This window comes from Dryas octopetala, chromosome 9, assembly GCF_963921425.1.
Source record: "Dryas octopetala chromosome 9, drDryOcto1.1, whole genome shotgun sequence".
Lineage (NCBI taxonomy): Eukaryota > Viridiplantae > Streptophyta > Magnoliopsida > Rosales > Rosaceae > Dryas > Dryas octopetala.
Genome location: NC_141374.1, coordinates 13,501,858 through 13,523,673, shown reverse-complemented (window position 1 = coordinate 13,523,673; position 21,816 = coordinate 13,501,858). Strand labels below are relative to the sequence as shown.

General features: G+C 35.7%; 4 protein-coding genes across 4 annotated transcripts; 3 read left to right on the top strand and 1 right to left on the bottom strand.

Annotated features, from left to right (window-relative positions):
- The first annotated feature begins 1,696 nt into the window (after positions 1–1,696).
- On the top strand, positions 1,697–2,246 carry LOC147274372 (putative calcium-binding protein CML27). Its single transcript, XM_086227487.1, has one exon. The coding sequence runs from the start codon at positions 1,697–1,699 to the stop codon at positions 2,195–2,197; it is 501 nt and encodes a 166-aa protein (XP_086083613.1). The 3' UTR covers positions 2,198–2,246.
- A 4,438-nt stretch (positions 2,247–6,684) lies between these two features.
- Positions 6,685–11,914, top strand: LOC147274371 (polyadenylate-binding protein-interacting protein 12-like). The gene is made up of 10 exons (XM_086257062.1): positions 6,685–7,732; positions 8,115–8,216; positions 8,298–8,342; positions 8,426–8,498; positions 8,603–8,715; positions 8,832–8,891; positions 8,982–9,029; positions 9,153–9,221; positions 11,321–11,382; positions 11,504–11,914. The coding sequence occupies exons 1-10, from the start codon at positions 7,103–7,105 to the stop codon at positions 11,559–11,561; spliced, it is 1,260 nt and encodes a 419-aa protein (XP_086113188.1). The 5' UTR covers positions 6,685–7,102; the 3' UTR covers positions 11,562–11,914.
- A 714-nt stretch (positions 11,915–12,628) lies between these two features.
- Positions 12,629–17,092, bottom strand: LOC147274370 (GroES-like zinc-binding alcohol dehydrogenase family protein). Its single transcript, XM_086256071.1, has 10 exons — positions 16,805–17,092; positions 16,568–16,704; positions 16,402–16,451; positions 15,824–16,152; positions 15,055–15,137; positions 14,012–14,087; positions 13,498–13,559; positions 13,277–13,372; positions 13,033–13,194; positions 12,629–12,898 (listed from the first exon to the last, which is right to left on the bottom strand). Exons 1-10 carry the CDS (start codon positions 16,884–16,886, stop codon positions 12,788–12,790), a joined length of 1,188 nt encoding a protein of 395 aa, XP_086112197.1. The 5' UTR covers positions 16,887–17,092; the 3' UTR covers positions 12,629–12,787.
- Positions 17,093–19,124: 2,032 nt separating this feature from the next.
- Positions 19,125–21,421, top strand: LOC147274369 (uncharacterized; the record flags this gene model as incomplete). Its single annotated transcript, XM_086228329.1, has 2 exons — positions 19,125–19,164; positions 19,761–21,421. Coding segments are annotated over exons 1-2 (1,701 nt in total), but the record flags the coding sequence as incomplete, so codon positions are not given.
- Between the last annotated feature and the right edge of the window lie 395 nt (positions 21,422–21,816).

Below are 21,816 nucleotides of genomic sequence, written 5' to 3'. Positions count from 1 at the left end.
TGGGCTCCAGATGACCACGAGACTTCCACAAAATAGTATAATAATATTGATATGTGAGATAGCGTTGAAATAAAGCAGCATTACAATTTGTAAAGCATAAGGTAACATCATATGGTATGGAATGTATGCTTGGCGGAATTAAATGTTTCTATTTAATAAGCTTTTTATTTGATGAACTATTTAAATCGTTAAAAACATGATAATTGTTATGTGGAAACTGGTTGATGAGTACAAATTTTCACAAATCTATACTCATTGAACATGTCGATGTTTCTTTCAATTTAATCGTCCAAATTGTCAAACTGAGTATGAAATTTTATCATATGCCCTCTACATTAGTATGTTGGTTTAATTCATTATATAACTAACTGATGACAATAGGTCAATAATTATCCTTCTTTTTACCTCTTGAATAAAATGTAGAGAAAATTAAGGCCACTTTGGTATCATACTTATATTTTTTTTTCAAAATTTAAGATTTTTTTTTTAATGTGAGTTTTCAAAATTAATTTTAAAATTTTAAAACTTGTTTAGTATGAAATTTGAAAATAATTTTTTAATTTTACATGAAGGAAGTGTAAAAAAATGAGAAAAACGATATTTTATCATTTTTAAAAAAATGTCTGTTTTTGAATTTTTTTTTTTTAAATTATTTTTAAAAATGGTCTACCAAATATGTTTACTTGACTAAAATTTTTTTTTTTAAACAAATAATTTTTTAATAGGATAGCAAACAGGCACTTATGGTGTTATCCTTCGTAAAAATCCAATTTTAATTGAAATACATAATTTTTTTATTTTATAAATCAAGTCCTTCAACTTATTGACATGTCAAAATAGCTTTACGTAAAAATTAAAATAGCCTTAGAGCTATCACAACAATTTTTATAACCAATTAATTCCTGTCCGAATTTAATGGGATTAATTGATTTGGATTAATCAATTAAATCATAATTATTTACTAATTTCAATAGATATAACAGCATTCAAAAAATTTGAGATATATCATATATCATATAATGTCCTAATTTCAAGGGGTTTCCACTACTTTCCACTGAAAAATAATTCAATTTCCATATGAGATTGTAAAAATTTTTCATATTGGCCACTTAAAACTTACATAGCCATTGTTCTCTTTTTCTCGGCTGCTGTTTGGGGCTTCTTCTATGTACTTTTATTATTGTATTAAGCTTTGACTTTTTAGTTTAGTTTTTGAGCAAATTATAATTTAGTACCTCAACTTTATATGTTGTTTCAATTTAGTACCCCAATTTTGAAACCTTGCAAAAAAGTACCTCAACTTTCATTTTGTATCAATTTAGTACCCTAACTTTGAAAATTTGCAAAAAAGTACCTCAACTTTCATTTTGTGTCAAAATAGTACCTCCGTTAGTTTTTCTGTCAAAATAGCAGGGGTATTTTCGTCTTTTCCTTAAATTTAAAAAATAATAATTTTTTTAAATAAAAAAATAAAATTTAAAAAAAAATTATTTTAAAATAATTAAAATTAAAAAAAATTAATTTTGTTCCCTCCCCCCACCCCAACCAACCTCTCCCTTCCCCTCCCCAGCCAGCCCCCACCCTCCCTTCCCCTCCCCTCCCCAGCCCGCCCCCCCTCCCTGCCCTCCCCTCCTCCCCAGCCCATCCCCAGCCCACCCCCACCCACTCCCCCCCTCCCTGCCCTCCCCAGCCCACCATGGCAACTAACGGAACCCCAAGCCCAGCCCAATCCACCGACCCCAAACCACCGGTTACGGAAGAGGTTCGCAAGGTCTTCGGTAGCTTCGACGCCAACAGCGACGGCAAGATCTCCGTCTCCGAGCTCGGCAACGTCCTCAAAGCCCTAGGCTCCGAAGTCTCTCCCGAAGAGCTCCAGCGTGTCATGGTCGACCTCGACACCCACAAGGACGGCTTCATCTGCCTCCACGAGTTCAACGCCTTCTGGGTCGCCGGCTCCCCCGACGGCAGCGGCGCCGAGCTCCGTGACGCCTTCGACCTCTACGACCAGGACCGCAACGGCCTCATCTCCGCCACCGAGCTCCATTTGGTGTTGAATCAGCTTCAGATGTCGTGTTCCATGGAAGATTGCCATCGGATGATCAAGTCCGTCGATTCTGACGGCGATGGGAATGTGAATTTCGAGGAGTTCAAGACGATGATGAGCAACAGCAGCAGTTCCCTCAGCAAGAACGCCTAGACTCGCTCATTCCATGGTGTGCTTGCTTCACCTAGTCTTACGTCTTCTCTTTTAGAGGAGGGGAGGAGGGGAGGGCAGGGAGGGGGGGAGTGGGTGGGGGTGGGCTGGGGATGGGCTGGGGAGGAGGGGAGGGCAGGGAGGGGGGGAGGGCAGGGAGGGGGGGCGGGCTGGGGAGGGGAGGGGAAGGGAGGGTGGGGGCTGGCTGGGGAGGGGAAGGGAGAGGCTGGTTGGGGAGGGGAGGGCGGGGAGGGGGGAGGGAACAAAATGAATTTTTTTTTTATTTTAATTTTTTTAAAATAATTTTTTTTAAAATAATTTTTTTTTAATTTTTTTTATTTAAAAAAAATTTATTATTTTTTAAATTTAAGGAAAATACCCCTGCTATTTTGACAGAAAAACTAACGGAGGTACTATTTTGACACAAAATGAAAGTTGAGGTACTTTTTTGTAAATTTTCAAAGTTGGGGTACTAAATTGATACAAAATGAAAGTTGAGGTACTTTTTTGCAAGGTTTCAAAGTTGGGGTACTAAATTGAAACAACATATAAAGTTGAGGTACTAAATTGTAATTTGCTCTTAGTTTTTTTTTTTTTTAGTAGTGTTTTCTTAAGAGTTAATTACACTTACACCCCCTGAGGTTTATCGTCTTTTCACATATACCCCCTGGGGTTTCAAAAATTACACATACACCCCCTAAGGTTTCAAAACTATTGCATATAACCCCCTACAAGAGAAAGAAATAAATAAACAAAAAAAAAAAATATTTGTATTGAGATTGAACCTTACACCTTGAGTAATCTTATTAGGCCATTTCACCCTTTAGCATGTCTTTTTACATAATTTCTCATCATTTTTCGTCTCACTATAGAGGTTTATATGCAACAGTTTTGAAACCTCAAGAGGTGTATGTGTAATTATTGAAACCCCAAGGGGTGTGTGTGAAAAACGATAAATCTCAGGGGGTGTAGGTGTAATTAACTCATTTTCTTAATTTGAAGATTTGATTATTTAGCTTTAGAGTTTTGGCAGTAGGTTTGATTATCGAGGTGGGTATATAGCTGCTAATGATATCAGATGTAGTTTGGGGGTTTTAATGGTGGTGCTTTTTCTGGTTTATGTTTAGATTGTTATTTAACAATTCTAGTTGCTTTGATTCCAATGGTGGATGGTTTCGTGGCTCAAATATTTTTTCTTAACTTACATGACATTTATATATTAAATACTAAAAAATTAAAAATTAAACTTAAAAAAATTTGTAAATACTCTGTCCAGTCAAGTAATAACACATAAAGTGAGAAATCAAGGAAATTTTATTGGTACAAAATTTTTATTGGGTACAAAGACTTTTTTGGATATATGGAGAATTTATTGATAAAAAGTCTTTATTGGGTACAAGAATACCTTATTTGGTACAATGAGTAATTGATTAATATAATTAAATTATTTATAATATATTGAATATATTATCTTTACGAAAAGGATAAAACTTATATGTCTCCATAATAGAGAACGTAACATCCCTCCTAAGAGAGAGATAGAGACAAAAATGAGAGAAAAAGAAAGATCGAGGATAGAGGAAGAGGAGGAGAGAGACAAAGATATAGATGAGAGTAAGAAATGCCACATCTCCTATCCCTGTGATAGGCAAGTCACTCTCTTACGAAAAAGTGTGTTTTGCATGAAATCTTGTTTTTTAAACATAGCTTATATTTTTAAGAGATGTGGTATAAATATATAATGTCGGACAATTAGATATGTTTTTAAAAATCATAATCAAATTTATTAGTATTTTGGATATTTGACATTTTGATATCATAACATATCATATTGTATTAGAGAATTCTCAAACTATATTCCCACTAGTGACGAAGGAAATAGAATCCAAACCAAGGCCTAGTTCACGGGAGATACATTAATATAAGGTTTGGCTCTATAACTCATCTTCACCAATCTAAAATGGTAAGGTAAATCTAAAATGGTAAGGTAAATCAAATGTCATGCAATTTGATCGTGGCAATTCTTTCTCTCACCCACCAAACCAATATTTAAGAGTGCAAATTTGCCCACCACTTTATTTATAGGGTGATATGTATATTTTAAATTAACTCTAGTTAACAATTTTGAATTAATAAATTCTGATATAATAATAAGGTGAGAGAAAATATCTTTCTTTAAAAACTTACTTACCTTTTTCAATTTTCACGCTCTCTCTCCCCTTTATTTTATTTTCCTTCTTTTTTTGAGTAAGTCTTTTCTTTTATTTCTTGTTTGACACCCTATGTCTTTTCAACTTTCATCTTCTTCAGAAAAAACAAGTTTGGTCGTCTACCTTGTTCCCTACAAGTTTATTTCAAATATTAATTAATTTGATTTTTTTTTGGCCAAAATTAATTAATTTGATTAACTAATCAATAAATATGTGATCATAAATTTGGTAGGCAAGTACAAGCACTCAACCAACAACTCAAGGATTATCTCGTCAGTTAAATTTTTCAGGCTCAATTTGATGCAGTGTTTGAAAAGAAGAGTTGTAAATATATTTTACACATGATTTCCGATATGTTAACTTTAGCATAGTTGTGTTGCATTGTAACAACAATGTTTTTGGGTCGGTAATATTATGTGTTTTGTAAAATTATGATATATTGGGCTTCATGTAAGAAGCCTATGGAAACTTCATGTAGTTTTTTTATTCAAAATTAAGAATTTAAAGCAGACTAAAAGAGAAGAACAAAAAAACAAGAAGCAAAATCAGGAAAATAAAATAAAGGGGAGAGAGAGCATGACTGCGTGAGAATTGAAAAAGACAGGTAAGTTTTGAAATAAAGTGATTTTCTCTCACCTCATTATTATATCAGAATTTATTAAATTAAAATTATTAATTAGAGTTAATTTAGATGACATATGTCATCCTATAGATAAAGTGGTGATGCTCACCACTTTTAGAGGTGGTGAGCAAATTTGCACTCAATATTTAATTTTACTTACTGAGTCACCATCCATTTGTCAATGTCTACAAATCATTCAATAAAAATGATCATTAATTTATTCCAACTATAACAACTTTTCATATAACTACAATCTCAAACTATATATTTATCATAATTGTCAATGTCTTCAAAACCATCATTTGTTTCATTACAAAAGTTTAAGCTTTCCTTCTAAACCAATCCCCATGGATGTTACAATGATGACTACAAGCACCTGGCCCGCTGTAAAATTTCGAGAGTATGAGACTAACTATAAAAATTTGTCCAAAAATCAATTTTTTTTAGAACGACCATGGTTTTATCATTTATGTACATTTATATGATTTTTTAATAGATTATTATTATTATTATTATTAATAGAATTTTAAAAGATTTTGCATAGTATTTGAGCCTAAAATAATATATAAGAGGTCTATAAAATTTAAAATTTTGAACATTTAAAACTCAAGACAATTATCTACTTTACTCGTCATGCACAATAACCAAAACACCAAAATTAACCTAAACTAATTCACAGTCCCTTCCCCATGCCATGAATGAAATAGATGGCTTGGCAACCAAAAACTAAAAAGAAAAGAAAAGACAAAGCTCCAATATTCATTTCAAGGGAGCATATTCTTATGTGAGTAGTTAAGAACTTAAGATTCTACTTCCATTATTATATTCAACACAACTCTCTCATCCCCGAGTCAAAAGAGAAGCCAAAGGTCCTTTCCTTTATTTTCCACAAGGTAATTATGCTTTATCACCAAAGGTAAATGAAAGAATATTTCTTTTGTTTGGGTCATGAGCCCAATAATTAAAAAAAAAAGAAAAAAAAGAAAGAATGCATAATTAATTAAACAAAGAAATGAAAACCCTGTTAAACAAATAAAATTGATGAAATTAGCACATATATTTAAAAAAATTGACTTTTACCTTCTCTAAATTAAAAAAGAAGACAAAAAAAGCATGAGAAAAGCCAAAACAAGATAAGGTTAATTTACTACGCGTGCAACGTAAAATTACGGAAACACCCCTAGATCGACTGGTACTGGTAGGATTGTAGGCGTTGGTAGACTGGTACTGTGTCTCTGTGAGTGCGCTGCCGCTACTGGTAAAATCGAAATAGTACGGAGCGACGCAGGGAGCGTGATAAATAGTCTGATTACATGGTAAAGGTCAAAAAAAGAAAAAAAAGAAAAAAAAGAAAAAGAGATTGATGATTGCCTGCCCTTCCTCCTCATCCGCCAATAGAATTCCGCCACGTGGCCATATGTAATTCACCTACGGTGTGAGTTGGTATGAGTGAGTGTGTGTGTATGATCATCCATTCATCATCATACTCATCATCCCCTACATAACATAAATGTGATGAGAATGGAAGTGATGCATGTATGTACATGGAGAGAGAGAGAGAGAGAGAGAGAGAGAGAGAGAGAGAGAGAGAGAGAGAGAGAGAGAGAGAGAGAGAGAGAGAGAGAGAGAGAGATAATTTGGGGATAGAGCAGAATCTGAGTTGAGAACAATCAAACGGTCAGCATTCAACAACAAAATAAGCCTGGCCATTTTTAAGACGCTGCCGTGTGGGAGTGAATAGATCGATCAGAATATCACTCATCATCAGTCTCTAGACTCTCTACACTGCTAAAAAGACAATAACACAAGAAAACAAAACAAAAACCACCCCCCAAAAAAAAAAACACTGTGGAGAAACCCGAATTTGCTTTTTGTTTTTCTGTTTTTTGTTTTTATTTTTATTTTCGGTTAAATATTTTCATTTCGTTTTCTCCGTTAGTGATCTCGAGGTGCGATTGTTCTTAGGCTCTGTCTGGGTGTTGATCGACGATCAAAGCACTCATTGTTTGAAGAGTTATAAAAACCCAAAACACAGAAAGAGAGAGAGGGAGAGAGAGGGGAAGGAGAGAGAAAATTATGGCAGTGGTTGAGAATGCTGGGGTGGAGCTGGGGAAGAGCGTGGGGTCGGCCTCATCGAATCGGAGCCTGGAGACCGCTGCATCGCAGCAGCAGGATCAGCCGTCGTCAGGCGGCGGCGCATCCAACGATCAGGATCAGTCCAAGCAGAACGGTCCAATACGACACCGTATCGAGGCTCAGCAGAACAACAACAATGCTCCGGTTCTCAGAGCTCACGATCAGAGCCTGTACGCGATGGTTGGCGAAAACAACAACAACGGCAACGACAACCTGAAGGCGGCTCAGCAGCGGAGCTTCGATCACGTCGGCGGCGGCGGCGGGAAGATCGGCTTCGATCATCCGCGATCCAACGGCGGGGATTTGCTGCAGCAGATGAACGGGGGGGATCATCATCTTCATCATCATAATCATCACCATCACGACGTGGCGGGGGAGGAGAGCTTCAACCGGGACATGAGGGAGCTGAGGGAGCTCTTCTCTAAGCTCAACCCCATGGCGGAGGAGTTTGTGCCTCCCTCGCTTGCTAACAACAACCATGGACTCAATGCTGCTGCTGCTGGCTTTGTTAACTTTACACTAAATAACAACAGAAATGGACAACAGGTTAACGGCTTCCCTGGTCGACGGGTATATATATACATCTTTTCTTCTTCTCTGTGTTCATTTTCCTCTTGATTGTGTGTTTGGTTGCTGAGAAAATGAAGGGAAAAGAAAAAGAACACCAAAATGAGAATCCTTTAATGGATGAAGGTTAAAGCTTTTTTTTTTTTGTTTGAAGTTTGGGAGAAGAATTAGGCCACCAAATTGTTTGTGGCCGTCTTAGTTGCAAAGAGGTTATAGCTTGCTCAGGTTTCACATCTCAAAAATAAAAAAGAACAATCTTGATTGAAGAATTTAGTTTATTTTTAGAACATGTTTTTAAAACTAAATTCTTCAATCCGGATTGTCACCCACCAAATTGTTACCGGATTGAGAATTCTAAATTCTTTGATGGCTGGGTTTTCCACAGAGAAATAATCAAGGGAAACGGAGAATTAACAGCAGGACGAGCCTAGCACAGCGAGAAGATAGAATCCGGAGGACTGTGTATGTGTCTGACATTGATCAACAGGTATAAGGATTGCATTTTTTTGGGTTGTGATTGCCTTTTTGGTGTATGTGAGACTAATGTGGTGGCTTTTTTGGGACATAGGTCACAGAGGAACAGCTTGCAGCTCTCTTTGTTACTTGTGGGCAGGTAATGGTCTTCTTTCGAAGAGCTCTGTGATTGTGTGATCGGAAATTCTTGTTTTAAACAATTGCCCTGTTCTATGGCTGAAGGTTGTCGACTGCCGAATTTGCGGTGACCCAAATTCTGTTCTCCGTTTTGCCTTTATTGAGTTCACTGACGAAGGTAATGTGGATGTGGGTGCATAAGTTTGAAGAGTTATTTTGCTGTGGTTATGATTTGTGATTGTTACTGATTGAACATTTGGTGAATGGTTTTTGGTTATGCAGAAGGTGCACGGGCTGCTTTGAATCTGGCAGGGACAATGCTTGGATTCTACCCTGTTAGGGTGTTGCCCTCTAAGACAGCTATAGCACCAGTTAACCCAACATTCTTGCCTCGGGTGAGTGAACTCTCTTGTGACACTTGCAGATTTCTGGACATGAGAAACTTCCAGCCTTAGGGAATCAATAGCTTCTTGCTTTGCAACTTGTTTACTCATTTGTACTTTGGTTTCAGACTGAAGATGAACGTGAGATGTGTGCAAGAACCATCTATTGTACAAATATTGACAAAAAGGTATTTTTCTTGGAATAGCTTGTAAACGATGTGATCAAGTTGCAATTTATAAAGGTTTTAATGGGTGTTTTTCTGGTTTGATTTGTGCAGGTTGCTCAAGCTGATGTTAAGCTCTTTTTTGAATCAGTCTGTGGAGAGGTTTGTGATTTTTAAAAAGTTTGAATGTTATATTTCTTTTTTCCTTTTTGGTAACAATGTTATGTTTCCTTTGTACTGTTAATATATTGGACTCCTTTTATGAGGGCATCTCTTCTGATGTAGGTTTATCGTCTGAGGCTGCTAGGGGACTATCACCACTCTACTCGCATTGCCTTTGTTGAGTTTGTGATGGTAATTGCTTATTTATCATACTCCTGCATGCTGTATATTTTTGTTTTCTTAATATTAATGTTGTTTTAGCTCATCGGCCGTTAGAACAACCTAGGGATATGTGAGGATAATGCTATACATGAAGCAAGCAAAGCTAAAAATACCCTCTTTCATATGATGAGCTACAGATTTCTAACTCACCAAATGCTCTTTCTGATAATGTTGTTAGCCAGATTTGTATACAACCTTTGAAAGTTTTTTTGATTTTCACTTGACAAATGTGACTAATGTGTCTCAATGATGCGTTTGATCTGTTATTTAGGAAGGTATTTTATTTTATAAGAAATGAGATTGATGATTAGCATGAATGGGGATTTTGGGACTCTGATAGGGAGAGGGAGGAGGTTGCTTTGAAAATCTGTGTTAAGCCTTTAGAGATGACTTGTGTTTGAAGTTCGTCCCTCTCCATTTTTTCTGATGTGCCTGAGATGGATATGATAATTTTAGGTCTTTAGTTTCATTAAGGCCCAGTGAATGGTTCATTTATTGTTAGTTTTAGATTGTAAAACAATAGTTGACCCACATACTAAGAACTTAAGCTTTTAGGAACAATGATAAACCAACAAATATTTATCATGGTATCAAAGCAGGTGTTCATGAATTCGAACCCCTACACCTGCATCCTTCTAATATAAGTTGAATTTCATGTGTTGGGCCTTCTAGTGGCTGAGAGAGGTCTACACATTAGAGGGAGTTTTAGATTATAAACAATAATTTAGCCTACATCAACTTTTTGGGTACAACTAAAACCAACAAACTTTTCAATTAGAAATTAATGCCATTTTATCCTCAAAGGTCACTCAATATTTCATGGATTTTCTGTATATCTGAACATATGAGGAGAATCAGGGAGTTGAATTACAATAGAAGTGAACATAAATTTAATAGATATTGATTTGCATGGAATTGTTCAGATTTGAAAATCAGAAGCCTCATGTGGTAAATTGTCATAAAATTTAAAACTCAATGGAGTGGTTGCCTAAGTAGTGGTTGTCAATGCCATGTCTCACTCTTATGCTGATGTCTTGGTTTCCAAGAGGATCACTTATTAAATTTGGTTGTGTGCCTTGTGTTCACCCCCCCCTTTTCCCCTGCCTTCATTTTGGTTTTGATAAGTATATCTATCTTTTCTATTTTGTTAACATTTCCTTTCTTCGACATAGTTTACACAACATTGGAAAGTGAAGTTGTCATTGGTTCTTCCATGCCTCCCCAGTCCGTGGGTTGTTATTGCTTATATTTGCAGTACCTTATATTCTGACATCCCAAATAATGTCTTGGAGAGACTTCTTATAAGGTCCTGTCCTATTAGTTATGTCTTGTTCATAGAGATTAATTTTCTAGTGCATTGTGGAACATGCTATAATTAATAAACTAGTAATTTTGGAGTATCAAACTTGAGTCCTGCTAAAGAAAGTATATTTGGAGAGTGGGTGTTCCCAAATGGTCTTTTTTATTGGGTTGCTGCTTTCAGCCAAAGCCCAACATTGGAGACCTGGTAAAGATGTAAACGGTTATTGCCAGTTGGTGTTAAGTGTCCAAATGCGATGGAGAAATGGCTGATGCCTTTCGACTCCACTGCCTGGAGCAAGGGAACTCTGGTTTTGTGATTCTCTCTTCTGGCAAAATTTTTGGTGGGTGATGCTAGAATTTTTGGTAGGCTTGTTGGGACAGCAGGGATGAGAGAGGGAGGAATTTTGTTGCTTTAAACTGCGTTTCTCCCCTCAGATGATCTGATCATGACCACAGGACAGAAGGCAAATGCTTGAATTATTGATAGTTGTATGGGAATATTTTAGTGGGTGCAAGGTTTAGTGATATCTCGCATATGAGGTTTGAGGAATAAGCACATCTTTGGCACATTACCGACTCCTATAGTGATATATAGTAGAAGTAGAATCAAAGGATTTGCAAAGTGGCTTGGATGATGTATATAAGCTATAGCATGCATTGTTCTCCAAAAAGCTATGTTAGGTTAACAAGTGATATCTACTGTTCAAAAACAGATCACCACATTGATTGCTGCATTTGATAAGAATGTAATGGCTTCCATCCTGCAGGCTGAAAGTGCAATTGCTGCTCTCAACTGTAGTGGTGTGGTGTTGGGATCATTGCCAATAAGGTTAGATTGCATGCTGTATCATGTATTTATTTCCATTTTTTCTCCCACCCTTATGAATTATATAATTTCTAGATAAAATTTGATTTTTACATTATTAATCTTTGGTGTCTTGGATAAGCAGGGTAAGTCCATCAAAGACACCTGTTCGTCCACGTGCTCCTCGCCTTCCCATACATTGAGTCATCATCTTTGGCATCCCAGACTGATTTACAGCTCCGGTTAAATATATTTAAATACACACACAACTATGTAAAGATGTTCTCCGTGCCTCTCGTCGTTCTGTTTTATCTATACTTGTCCTCGGCTTCATAGCCTTGGATCTTTGTTATTTTAGGGTATGTTTATGTTATTCTGGAATATAGAGTTGGACAAAACCTCGAGGCTTCTGAAGATTTAATATTTTCCATGTATTATTGTTCATTTTGGGTTGGTCTTTTCCCAAGACTAAACGTAAATGCTTCAAAGTAGTTTCTGACATATGAAGACCCTTTTAACAGTCCTTTGTAAGTTAATGGAAATGGTCCTTTAGTTATTTGGTGGTTGCCTAGGTGTGCTCATATTTCATGGATTACTCTCTACATGCATGTTTACACTCACTGACTCACACCCTAGTACTGCTTCATTTTTCAGATGTATTTGAGGATTCTACTCCTTTTTGTTTTGTTTTAGGACACCATTATCACAATGCTTTTTTTTTTTTTTGTCTGAATGCATTTATGGTTTGTTTGATATTATTTTGATCTAGATGAAAATTGTTAGCATGGACTTAAATTTCGAAATTTCTATTTTTTTTGAGGTTTTGAAATTGTTGAAATTTTGTTAAAATTTTCAATTGTTTTAGTTTAAATTTTTAAACGAAATCGAAATTCTTTTGAAATTTCTTTCAAAATTTTTATATTTTTAAACTCTCAAAATTTAATTCCTTGATTGCTAGCCAATAAGTGTATACAACTGTGATTAGAAAGTTTTATTTTCTAAACTGTGACCTTGGTCCCCCTCTCATAGATGAAGTGTTACTGTGTTACACGGCATTAGCTGTGACTAATTGACTATGACAGTCTTCGCCAAAAGTCAATCCAATAATTAAAGAGAAATTGTTAGAGCTCACCTTAAAGAGATGGTTGGGGGATTGTAGATTTGTAGTTGTTTTGAGTCGAATGAAAATTTCTAATTTTGTGTATTAGATGTGAAAAGAAAACAACCGGGTTGATCAATTTGTTGGGTTAATGGGTAATTGGGGATAATAGAAATAGAATTACCCTTTATTAAATAGTAATGCCGTGCAAGCCAATCACAATTACAACCATATAATACATCACACCGACTCATCGAAAGAAAAAGAAAAATACATCACAATGGGATTATTTATTTTTGTGAGAAATTAAAATTAAAAAATAAAAAGGGCTCAGAGATGTAAAACACATCTCAGTGACTTGCCTTCAATGAGCAACTGAAAGGCATCGTTTATCTTCTCAAATGGAAGCTCATGCGTTATGAACTTGTCTAAATCCACCACCTGCAATAATTAATACAACTTAAATGTTTAATTAATTACAATTGGAAATGAATATGTATTGTATTTGTAGGAATTAATTAAAACTCAGAGAATTAAAGAGAGATTAGTGAATTTGTTTAATTAGAGTGACTGACCCCACGCATGCATTGTTGGGCAAAAAGTGGGAGTTGGGTCTTCCCTTTGAAGCCTCCAAAGACACAGCCAATAATCCCTCGACCATTAAACAACTCCATTGGATGCAGAGGAAGCATTCTTGGGGTTGGATGAATTCCCAATATCACAGTAAACCCCCACCCCTGCAATCAAAACACAGAGATTAATTAATCCTTAATTAAATGTTAAATTTAATTAAAAAAAATGACATATAGAGTAAAGTACTTCATGTGTGGACAGAAAGGCCTCTCGGAGAACATCCAAGTTGCCTATACATTCAAAGCTGTAGTCCACTCCTCCTTCAGTTATTTCCCTGATCCTCTGCAACAATATCTCCAGCCATTAATATTTCTATATAATGCAGCAAAAATCATGCTCCTTCATGAAATATTATATAGTATGATATTGTTGAAGATTATGTAATACATTATTGTAAAGGCACTAACCTCATGCAAAGGCTTTCCAGGGTCGCTTGGGTTTATGAAATCTGTGATTCCCATTGATTGGCCTATATATGTTCACATTATAAAAAATAGTAGTACAAAGCATATATATGTGAATGCCAGTAGCATGGTTTTTACTTTTAAGTTAGCATGTGTTGTTGGTAACAAAATTGATTGACTTTTTACATGTAAGAAGTCATTCATTTTTACAAGTCAATCATAATTTAATTTAATTTTTTTCATTTTTTAATGATTAATTTTTTTTCGTGCGTCAACACATATCAAATTGTGATTGGCTTGTAAAGAGAATAAGGAACCGAGTATTGTTTTGAGAAAATGTTTAAACTCTTTGCAAATCAATCACCATTTGATATGTGTCCATTTTGTTTATATTTTTTTCTTTCTAAATGAGCAATTTCTTCTTGTAAGTTAATACAAATCAAATTGTAATTAGACTGTAAAGAAGAATGGTTAATTACATGGGTAAGAAGTCAAACCATATTTCCTAAATAAATACCTTTGATGAACTTATCGGGGTTAATGTCAACCCCTATTATTTTAGATGCTCCTCTAGCTTTTGCTCCTTCAGCAACCTGACCCAATTGCAACTTGCATTTAGTTTGACAATTTCATAATAATCAAGGAAATCGAAGCTGATCATGACAGGTGCAATTAATTAGTTGGAAATATGATGTATATAAATTAAAGCTGAATATATCTTTCAAGTTTAAATTGTTTCAACTTCAAACAAAAATAGCACTGTTTATGTGCTGATATTGTCTTTGTGAATTAAACAACAATGGTATGGGATTTTTACGATTTAGTATTAGAATTTATATTGAGAAATGTAATTTAACCACAAATACTATATAAATAAAAAAAGGTAGAAAAATTGGACTCCTGCAATATGATGACATATGGTCTGTTTATAGTTCTAGCTGAATTTTATATGAATGCTTGTTTTTTTGAATTTGAAGTGATGAAACGGCCATATTTATTTAAAAATTAAGTAGTGGGCTGAGACTTATTATGTACTCCTTTGACTTATTATCTTTCTCTCTAATGAAATATATAGGGCTTTCATTCATTAAAAATCTTACTGGACAATTAAATAGGAAAAAAAAAAGGAAATATTTAAAATATTATGTACGTGGGATCTTATAGTCCAATATAAAATAAATTTAACCTTTCTGTCTAGTATACAATGAGAGCATCTTCTCTTTGATCTTGTTTTATGAATATTTATATTGAAAAAAAAAACATTTGATCATCAGCACATGCTACTGGTACTTGGTAGTAATAGTTTTATTGTAAAAGTCGACATTTTTTTCTTAATGCATGCGGAGGGTCAATGCTTTTTTAGTTATATATATGGTACATATATCGTGAATTCATGCACGATTTCGACAATTTAATTTGAACAAAGTGAGAAAAAGACATCTGTCATATCTATGTCAATATGTATTAATATATATGAGTTAAGCAAGCGTGATGAAGATGGTGAAAGAAAATCACAGCAACGCAGCCAGAAAAGAAAGAAAGAAAAATAAATAAACTCACAGCAAGTCCAACAGCGCCTAAACCGAAAATGGCCACAGTTGAGCCACTTTGCACGTTAGCAGTATTCCATGCAGCACCAACTCCTATATATATTTATATCAGATTTCACAATTTCACAGGTCATAAAAAGAGAGACATATATATGTAGTTTAAGTGAAACTGTGAAAGCCTCCCAACTTCAAATTTAAAAAGAGAGAAAAAGAATGTAAGACTCATCAAATTTATACACTAAATTATGTATTAGTTAGTAGAAATGAATGAACTTCAAACTGAGAGATCATACTTAAGATATTCATTTTTTTTTTTTAGTATGATAATTGTCGTTAGATGTGTAGTGTGTCAATAATGCTTGCTTCCCCGCCCATGAGGGCCTTGAGGGGGACAAGGCATTAATTGTTGATCATGCTTTTCAACTTTCTTTCATCATATAAATAGATAAACACCCATAGTTTCCCTCATATTTTGAATACTGTGTTGTTGACTTTCTTGGCTCTTTGCAACAAGACAAACAAAAGTCAGATATGGACTAAGCACTTTGAGAGTTCACTCAACACTAAAAGCATAAACATTTAGTTGAGGGCAGGCCAAGTTCTATTATTAGATTATGATATCAACTAGCCAACACATGCACCAAAAAATATACAGTACAAATTTGTATGTATATAGTCATTTTCTTTAACTTTTTGAAGACGTTTTGTTCGTTAATTTTTTCATATTAGAGTTTAAATTTGTGAATTAGATTTGTTTGTATAACATACGAATCTCTTACCAGTTGAAACACCGCAACTCAGCAATGTCATCTTCTTGAGGGACGCTTCTGAGTCTATCTTGACAACACAAGCAGATTCCAGGACTGTGTATTCACTGAAAGTTGATGTGTTGAGAAAATGGTATATGGGTTTTCCATTCTTGGTCGAAAACCTGCATTTGCCATCGTTACTCATCACCTTCTTAAATGGGTTTACACCAAATTTGTTGCAGATGTTAGTTTTCTGATTCTTGCAGCAGCTGCAGTCACCACACTCTCCATTGAAAATAGGGATCACAGGGTCCCCTGCTTTCATGTCTCTGACACCATCACCCACGCTCTCAACAATTCTATTACAGACAAAAACAAAGATTGGAAATTGTTTTCAGGATCCAATGATAAATTTTTTTCTTGTTTTCCAATGAATATAGCATATTGAATTATTGATCACCAAAGCAAAGCAAGTATTATGTGGCATACAAGTTAGAACATCGAACACAAAACCAATTAACAATGAATATAGAGATTCCAGACATTCTATGTTACGACATAAGATTTATATATTCATATTTCCGATGTGAGATATACTCTCTACTCACCCGGCGGCTTCATGGCCTAGGATTCTGGGGTAGGCTTGTTGAGCTTCATTCTTCGACAAACAACAAGAAAATTAATAAAAGTTAGAGGATCGATTAAGTTGGAGAAAACCAAGATAAACTGAAATTTTTGCATAAGGTGTACTAAAGCTATGATTCAGAGGCACACCTCTCCTTTCCAAGCACTAAGATCAGTGTGGCAGATTGAGGTGAAGAGGATCTTGATTCGGACCTCCAATTTCTGGGGCGGGTCGACTTGAACTTGTTCCATGACAAAAGGCTGTCCGGGACTCCATACAACAGCAGCTTCACCACCATATATCAACATGTAAGTTAGTGTTTGATAAAAATGATATAACAATGAGAAAGAACATTTCATGTAATTATTAAACACTGAAACTCTTACCCTTGCAAGTGATGACCTTTCCTGTTGTACTCTGATCACTTGATCTGGACAAACCATTGGCAGGTTTTTGGTGACTGTCCATCTTTCAAAGTGAGCTTGGGTAAAGTTAAGGCTTGTGATACAAATTCTTCTCAGTTATATATATATATACCAAAAGTGAATATCTGTGGTTTTATTCCCTACGGAAAACAGTGCATATATACCCAAAAATGGCAAAAAAAAGAAGAAAGAAGAAAAGAAGCAGAAAAGGCAATCTCAAGATCAATTTGGATATGGGGATATTATGGGACTTGAAAGGGTAGCTCTAACATTTAAATAGACGAAGCTAGCTAGATTGGCTAATTTGTTACCATTTGGTTACTTGTTCAATGCTGACGGCACCCAATTAACACTTGTTATTTGTCAACTTTAACATAAAATTTGACCTTGACTCAAATGAATATAAATCAACAATTACCATGCACATTTCGTAAAATAATTATCAGTCTTTTGTTTCTTGAGAGCTTTTTCTTTCTCTTTTTGTTTTTTTGTTTCCAATTTCATCGGTGACAAAGTCTATAGGCTACGTTGGGGAAGGCAATTGCTCTACACATTTGATAAATAATCAGTCAGCGGCTGGTTTCTGTGAGGGAGATGCAAAATTCAAAGGGACGGTCAAAACTAATTAAATGTGGACGAATGGTTCACTTCACTAAAAGAAAACAAAAGAAATGTATGACAAATTTAAGAGTTCATTTTTAGTATACCATTACCACCCTCCTTTAAATAAAGATGAGATGTGTTATATAGGCTAATCATAGTTAACCTGGATAATTAATACATTTGATATTTGAGTTTTCAACTTTTTATTTTTGGCTTATTCACAGCATTGCTCCCTGTAAGATATATTTTTTTTTTTTCACTTTGCTCCCTGAAACTTAAATCATCTCAGTTTGCTACCTGAACTTCACACACTTATTGCAACTTTTTATTTTTTTATGCTATTAAATTCTTACCGACTGACATCAAGCCATCAACCATTCAACCCCCTATTTTCTCTCACTTCATCCTCTTTCTTTTTCCACCACTGCCATGAATGCACCACCGCCCTGAGTTTCGTCACCAAGAAAAAATGTATCTTAAAGTTTTATTTAAGAAAGTTTTTTTTTATGATTATTTATATGTTTTGTTTAAATGATAAAGGGTTAAAATGGCTATTTATTGGTTAAATACAGTCGACAGATTTTTTTAAAAAAAATATTAGAATGGATTACATTTTTAATAAATTACTCATAAACTCAATTTTTGAAAAAATTTTAACTACAAACTTAATCGATTAAAAAATTAAGTTCTAACCCAATCTATCTTTGTACGCCTGGGCAGAGACGGAAAAATACTCTACCAAGCGTTTTGTGGATGCATATGCATCTGCACATTTTTAAGTTGCATATGCATCTTTTTAGCTTGTATATGCATCTTTTTAGCTTGCATATGCCTTTTTTAAATTGCAAATGTGGGCTAAACATTGTAGACAAGAAATTGGAATCCAATGACTACTTTTGTGTTGAAAAGAAAGAAAGAAACAAGTCGAAAGGGGTCATAGAATTTTGGACAATATGAAAATGAAACTCTCCATTTTATTTCATTTATGCTTTCAGTTTAGGCCAAATTATGATTTTAGTCCATGTAATTTGTTTTAAGTTCTAATTTAGCATTGTAGTCTTAATTTTGACAATTTCGGTTTTGTAGTTTGCCAATATATTTTTGTGCCCTAAAACAAAGTGGAGGCATTTGAAAAGACAAAAATATCTTCACTTGTACCTCTCACATGCTCATTTCGTTCAATCATTTAATTAAATTAAGATATTATCATTTAATTGCAACTATTAGTAAACTATATAATCAAAATCGTTAAAATTAAAAGGGAAAATTTTTCAAAAAGGACACGTACTTAGGGGTCAATCTTAGTTTAGGACACCAGTTTGAGTTTGTGTTAGTTTAGGACATATATTTTTGGTTTGTATCAGTTTGGGCTTTTCCGTCACCTCTGTCAAATCCTCCGTTAAAAACAGACCACGTGACTTGCACCTGACTTATTTTAAAGGGCAAAATTGTCACTCCCTAAACCCTAAGACAGATCCAACTGCAAGATTAACTTTAAACAAAAGGGAATTCAGTTTAATGATTTAGAATTCAATCTGGTCGCGCAAAAGTGTTCGCTGGTTAGGGTTTTGGACGCTTTCTTCTTCGATTAAAGGGGTAAAGGGGATTTTGGCTTTCTAATCACTGCGAAAGTGATATCCGCTGCAACAAAAAGTGATATTCTCTGTGGAGATTCGAAATGGAGTTCCTGAGGACAGATGGAGTTCCACCCGAATACAGTAAGTTGTCCCCTTAAATGACTGTTTGAAGATTCTCTTTGTGGGCCTGTGAAAGTGATGTTGGGTCTGTGAAATCGATAAAGAATTTTTTTTTGGCTGGGTCTGTGTAATGTTGTGTTCTGTATTGACTGTCTTTGTCAATTGTGACCCATTTGTTTATTGGAATTGCTAGGCCGTGCACGCCATATGTTCAAACATTTTTGACCTTTTCTGCTTCATTATTGTCTTTATGGGAGATGGGGGGACCAGAGATGTTGAATAAATAATTGAAAGTAATGGGAATCCCACATGGTCTGCTATGGTGGGCGTAGAGTAAAATATTGATAGGTGTAGTATAAATGAGACTCCTGGTTTGGTATGGTGTAACATTTGAGTCATGTTGGGATTGCTACTGGATTAGAATAATGTAAAGGGGATTAGAAGAATGTCGTAGGGTTTACTAATTAGAATAATGTATTTATTGTAGTTTAGACTCTGATTTTGTTTTACTTTAGGGTTTACTACTTAGAATAATGTCTTTATTTTTGCATGTTCTACATTAGTGCATGTGACTTTGAACACTGTTAATAAGCATGACATGGCTTTATTTCTGGCAGGTAATCCAGACCATTTCACTTTAGAATTTCACCATGGTGGTAGGCTAGTGAACTTAAATGCTGATGGTAGTGAAAAGAGATATGTTGGTGGCATGATCACTTGGGGGGATTATGCCAACATTGACTATATGTCTTTACTGGAGATGGATGGTCTAGCTAAGTTATTAGGGTACAATGAAAACATTGTATATTATTACAAGGAACCAGGACATCCAGAAGACAGGGGGTGGGTAGCTGCTATAACTGATGCTTGTATATTGAGACTGTGTGGTTTTCAAACACCTCAGAGAGTGGCTGTGGTGTATTTCTGTCATGTTGGAGAGTTTGATGAGGGACCAGAGGTTAATGCTGATGAGGGACCATGTGAGAATGAGGCATTTGGAGAGTTTGATGCAGAGCCATCAGTCAACCAACAAGGAGAGGTACATGTTGGAGGTTATGAAGATGAGAATGCCGAGGTGCCTGAGGAGGAAGATGGTGAAGGAAGAAACTCTGCAAGTGAGGATGAAAACGATGAGGATGAAACAGATGAGGATGATTTTGATTATGTGGATAGTGACTATGAGCAGAGTGAAGATGAAACAAATTGGGATGATGATGTGGACCCTGAGGTTCATAGTGATGATGATGGTGGGGGTTTTGGTGAGTTTGACTCTGAGGACATGGCTGATTCTGACAACATGGGGAGTGTACAAAGTTCATCAGATGACTTTGAAGAAGATGATGTTCCAAGGAAGAGACCTAGGGTAAAGCCACCAAGGCTTACTGTTTTTAGAAAAGATGTGGATATGAAAGATCCTAAATTTACATTGGGTCAGTGTTTTGCATCTATGGAGGTATTCAAAGAAGCTATCAAGGAATACTCCATATTGAATGATAGAGAGCTGAGTTTTAAGAAGAACCATGCAAAGTGGTGTAGAGTAGGGTGTGCACCAAACTGTCCTTGGCATATCCATGCTGTCAAGGATAACAAGAGTGACAATGTGATTGTGAGACAGTTCCTTGATGAGCATACTTGCACAGGGCCTAGATATAACTGTCATATCAATGCAAAATGGTTGGCTAAAAGATATGGGGATGATTTTAGGACCAATCCGAAATGGGATGTTGGGGCTTTCCAAGAGCAAATCTTGAAGCAATTCAATGTAGAGGTTACTAGGACAGTGTGCTACACAGCTAGAAGGCTTGCCTTCAAGAACATTCAGGGACAGATTGAGGAGCAATTTGGCATGCTGTGGGATTATGCTGAGGAGTTACAAAGGACGAATGAAAACACAACTGTCAAGATTCAAAGTAACCTTCTTCCTGGTGATCAACCACAGTTCCAGAGAATGTATATATGCTTTGGTGCATGCAAGAGGGCCTTCATTGATGGATGTAGACCTGTAATAGGTATGGATGGGTGCTTCCTGAAGGGACCTCACAAGGGGCAGCTTTTGGCTGCCATAGGGGTGGATGCTAACAATGGAATGGTTCCATTGGCATATGCAGTTGTGGAAATCGAAAACAGAGACAGTTGGGGGTGGTTTATGCAGCACTTGATTATGGATTTGAACTTGGAGAATTCACACCATTATGTGATTCTGAGTGACAAACAAAAGGGTTTAATTGATGCAGTGAAGGACTTGCTTCCCAATGCAGAACACAGGCATTGTGTCAAGCATTTGGGGGAGAACTTCAGAAAAAAGTTTCCGAGCCTCTTATTGAAAGAGATTTTTCAGAGTGCAGCAAGGTCAACTTATGAGGCAAAGTGGAGGTCAGAGATGAACAAGATGAAGGAAATAGATGGTGAGGCATACAAGTGGTTTGATGATAAGCCTCCACACAATTGGAGCAAGGCATTCTTCAAAACAGAAGCAAAGTGTGATTTGATTCTAAACAACCTATGCGAGTCATTCAATGCAGCAATCTTAAAAGCAAGGGACCAGCCAATACTTACCTTGCTTGAGAGGCTGAGAATGTATGTAATGTTGCTTTTTGCAAGAAGAAGAGAGCAAGCTCAGAAGTGGAAATATCAACTAGGGCCAAGGATTAGAGGCATAATTGACAAACGAAA

Bases quoted from the DNA above. Each gene is read 5' to 3' on its own strand.
- LOC147274372 (XM_086227487.1), top strand. From the start codon at position 1,697: ATGGCAACTAACGGAACCCCAAGCCCAGCCCAATCCACCGACCCCAAA.
- LOC147274371 (XM_086257062.1), top strand. From the start codon at position 7,103: ATGGCAGTGGTTGAGAATGCTGGGGTGGAGCTGGGGAAGAGCGTGGGG. The intron at 8,343-8,425 runs GTAATGGTCTTC...CTATGGCTGAAG, and splicing joins TCTTTGTTACTTGTGGGCAG to GTTGTCGACTGCCGAATTTG. The intron at 8,892-8,981 runs GTATTTTTCTTG...TGATTTGTGCAG, and splicing joins GTACAAATATTGACAAAAAG to GTTGCTCAAGCTGATGTTAA.
- LOC147274370 (XM_086256071.1), bottom strand. From the start codon at position 16,886: ATGGACAGTCACCAAAAACCTGCCAATGGTTTGTCCAGATCAAGTGAT. The intron at 13,560-14,011 runs GTATTTATTTAG...GAACATATATAG, and splicing joins CCCCGATAAGTTCATCAAAG to GCCAATCAATGGGAATCACA. The intron at 13,195-13,276 runs GTACTTTACTCT...TTTTGATTGCAG, and splicing joins CCTTTCTGTCCACACATGAA to GGGTGGGGGTTTACTGTGAT.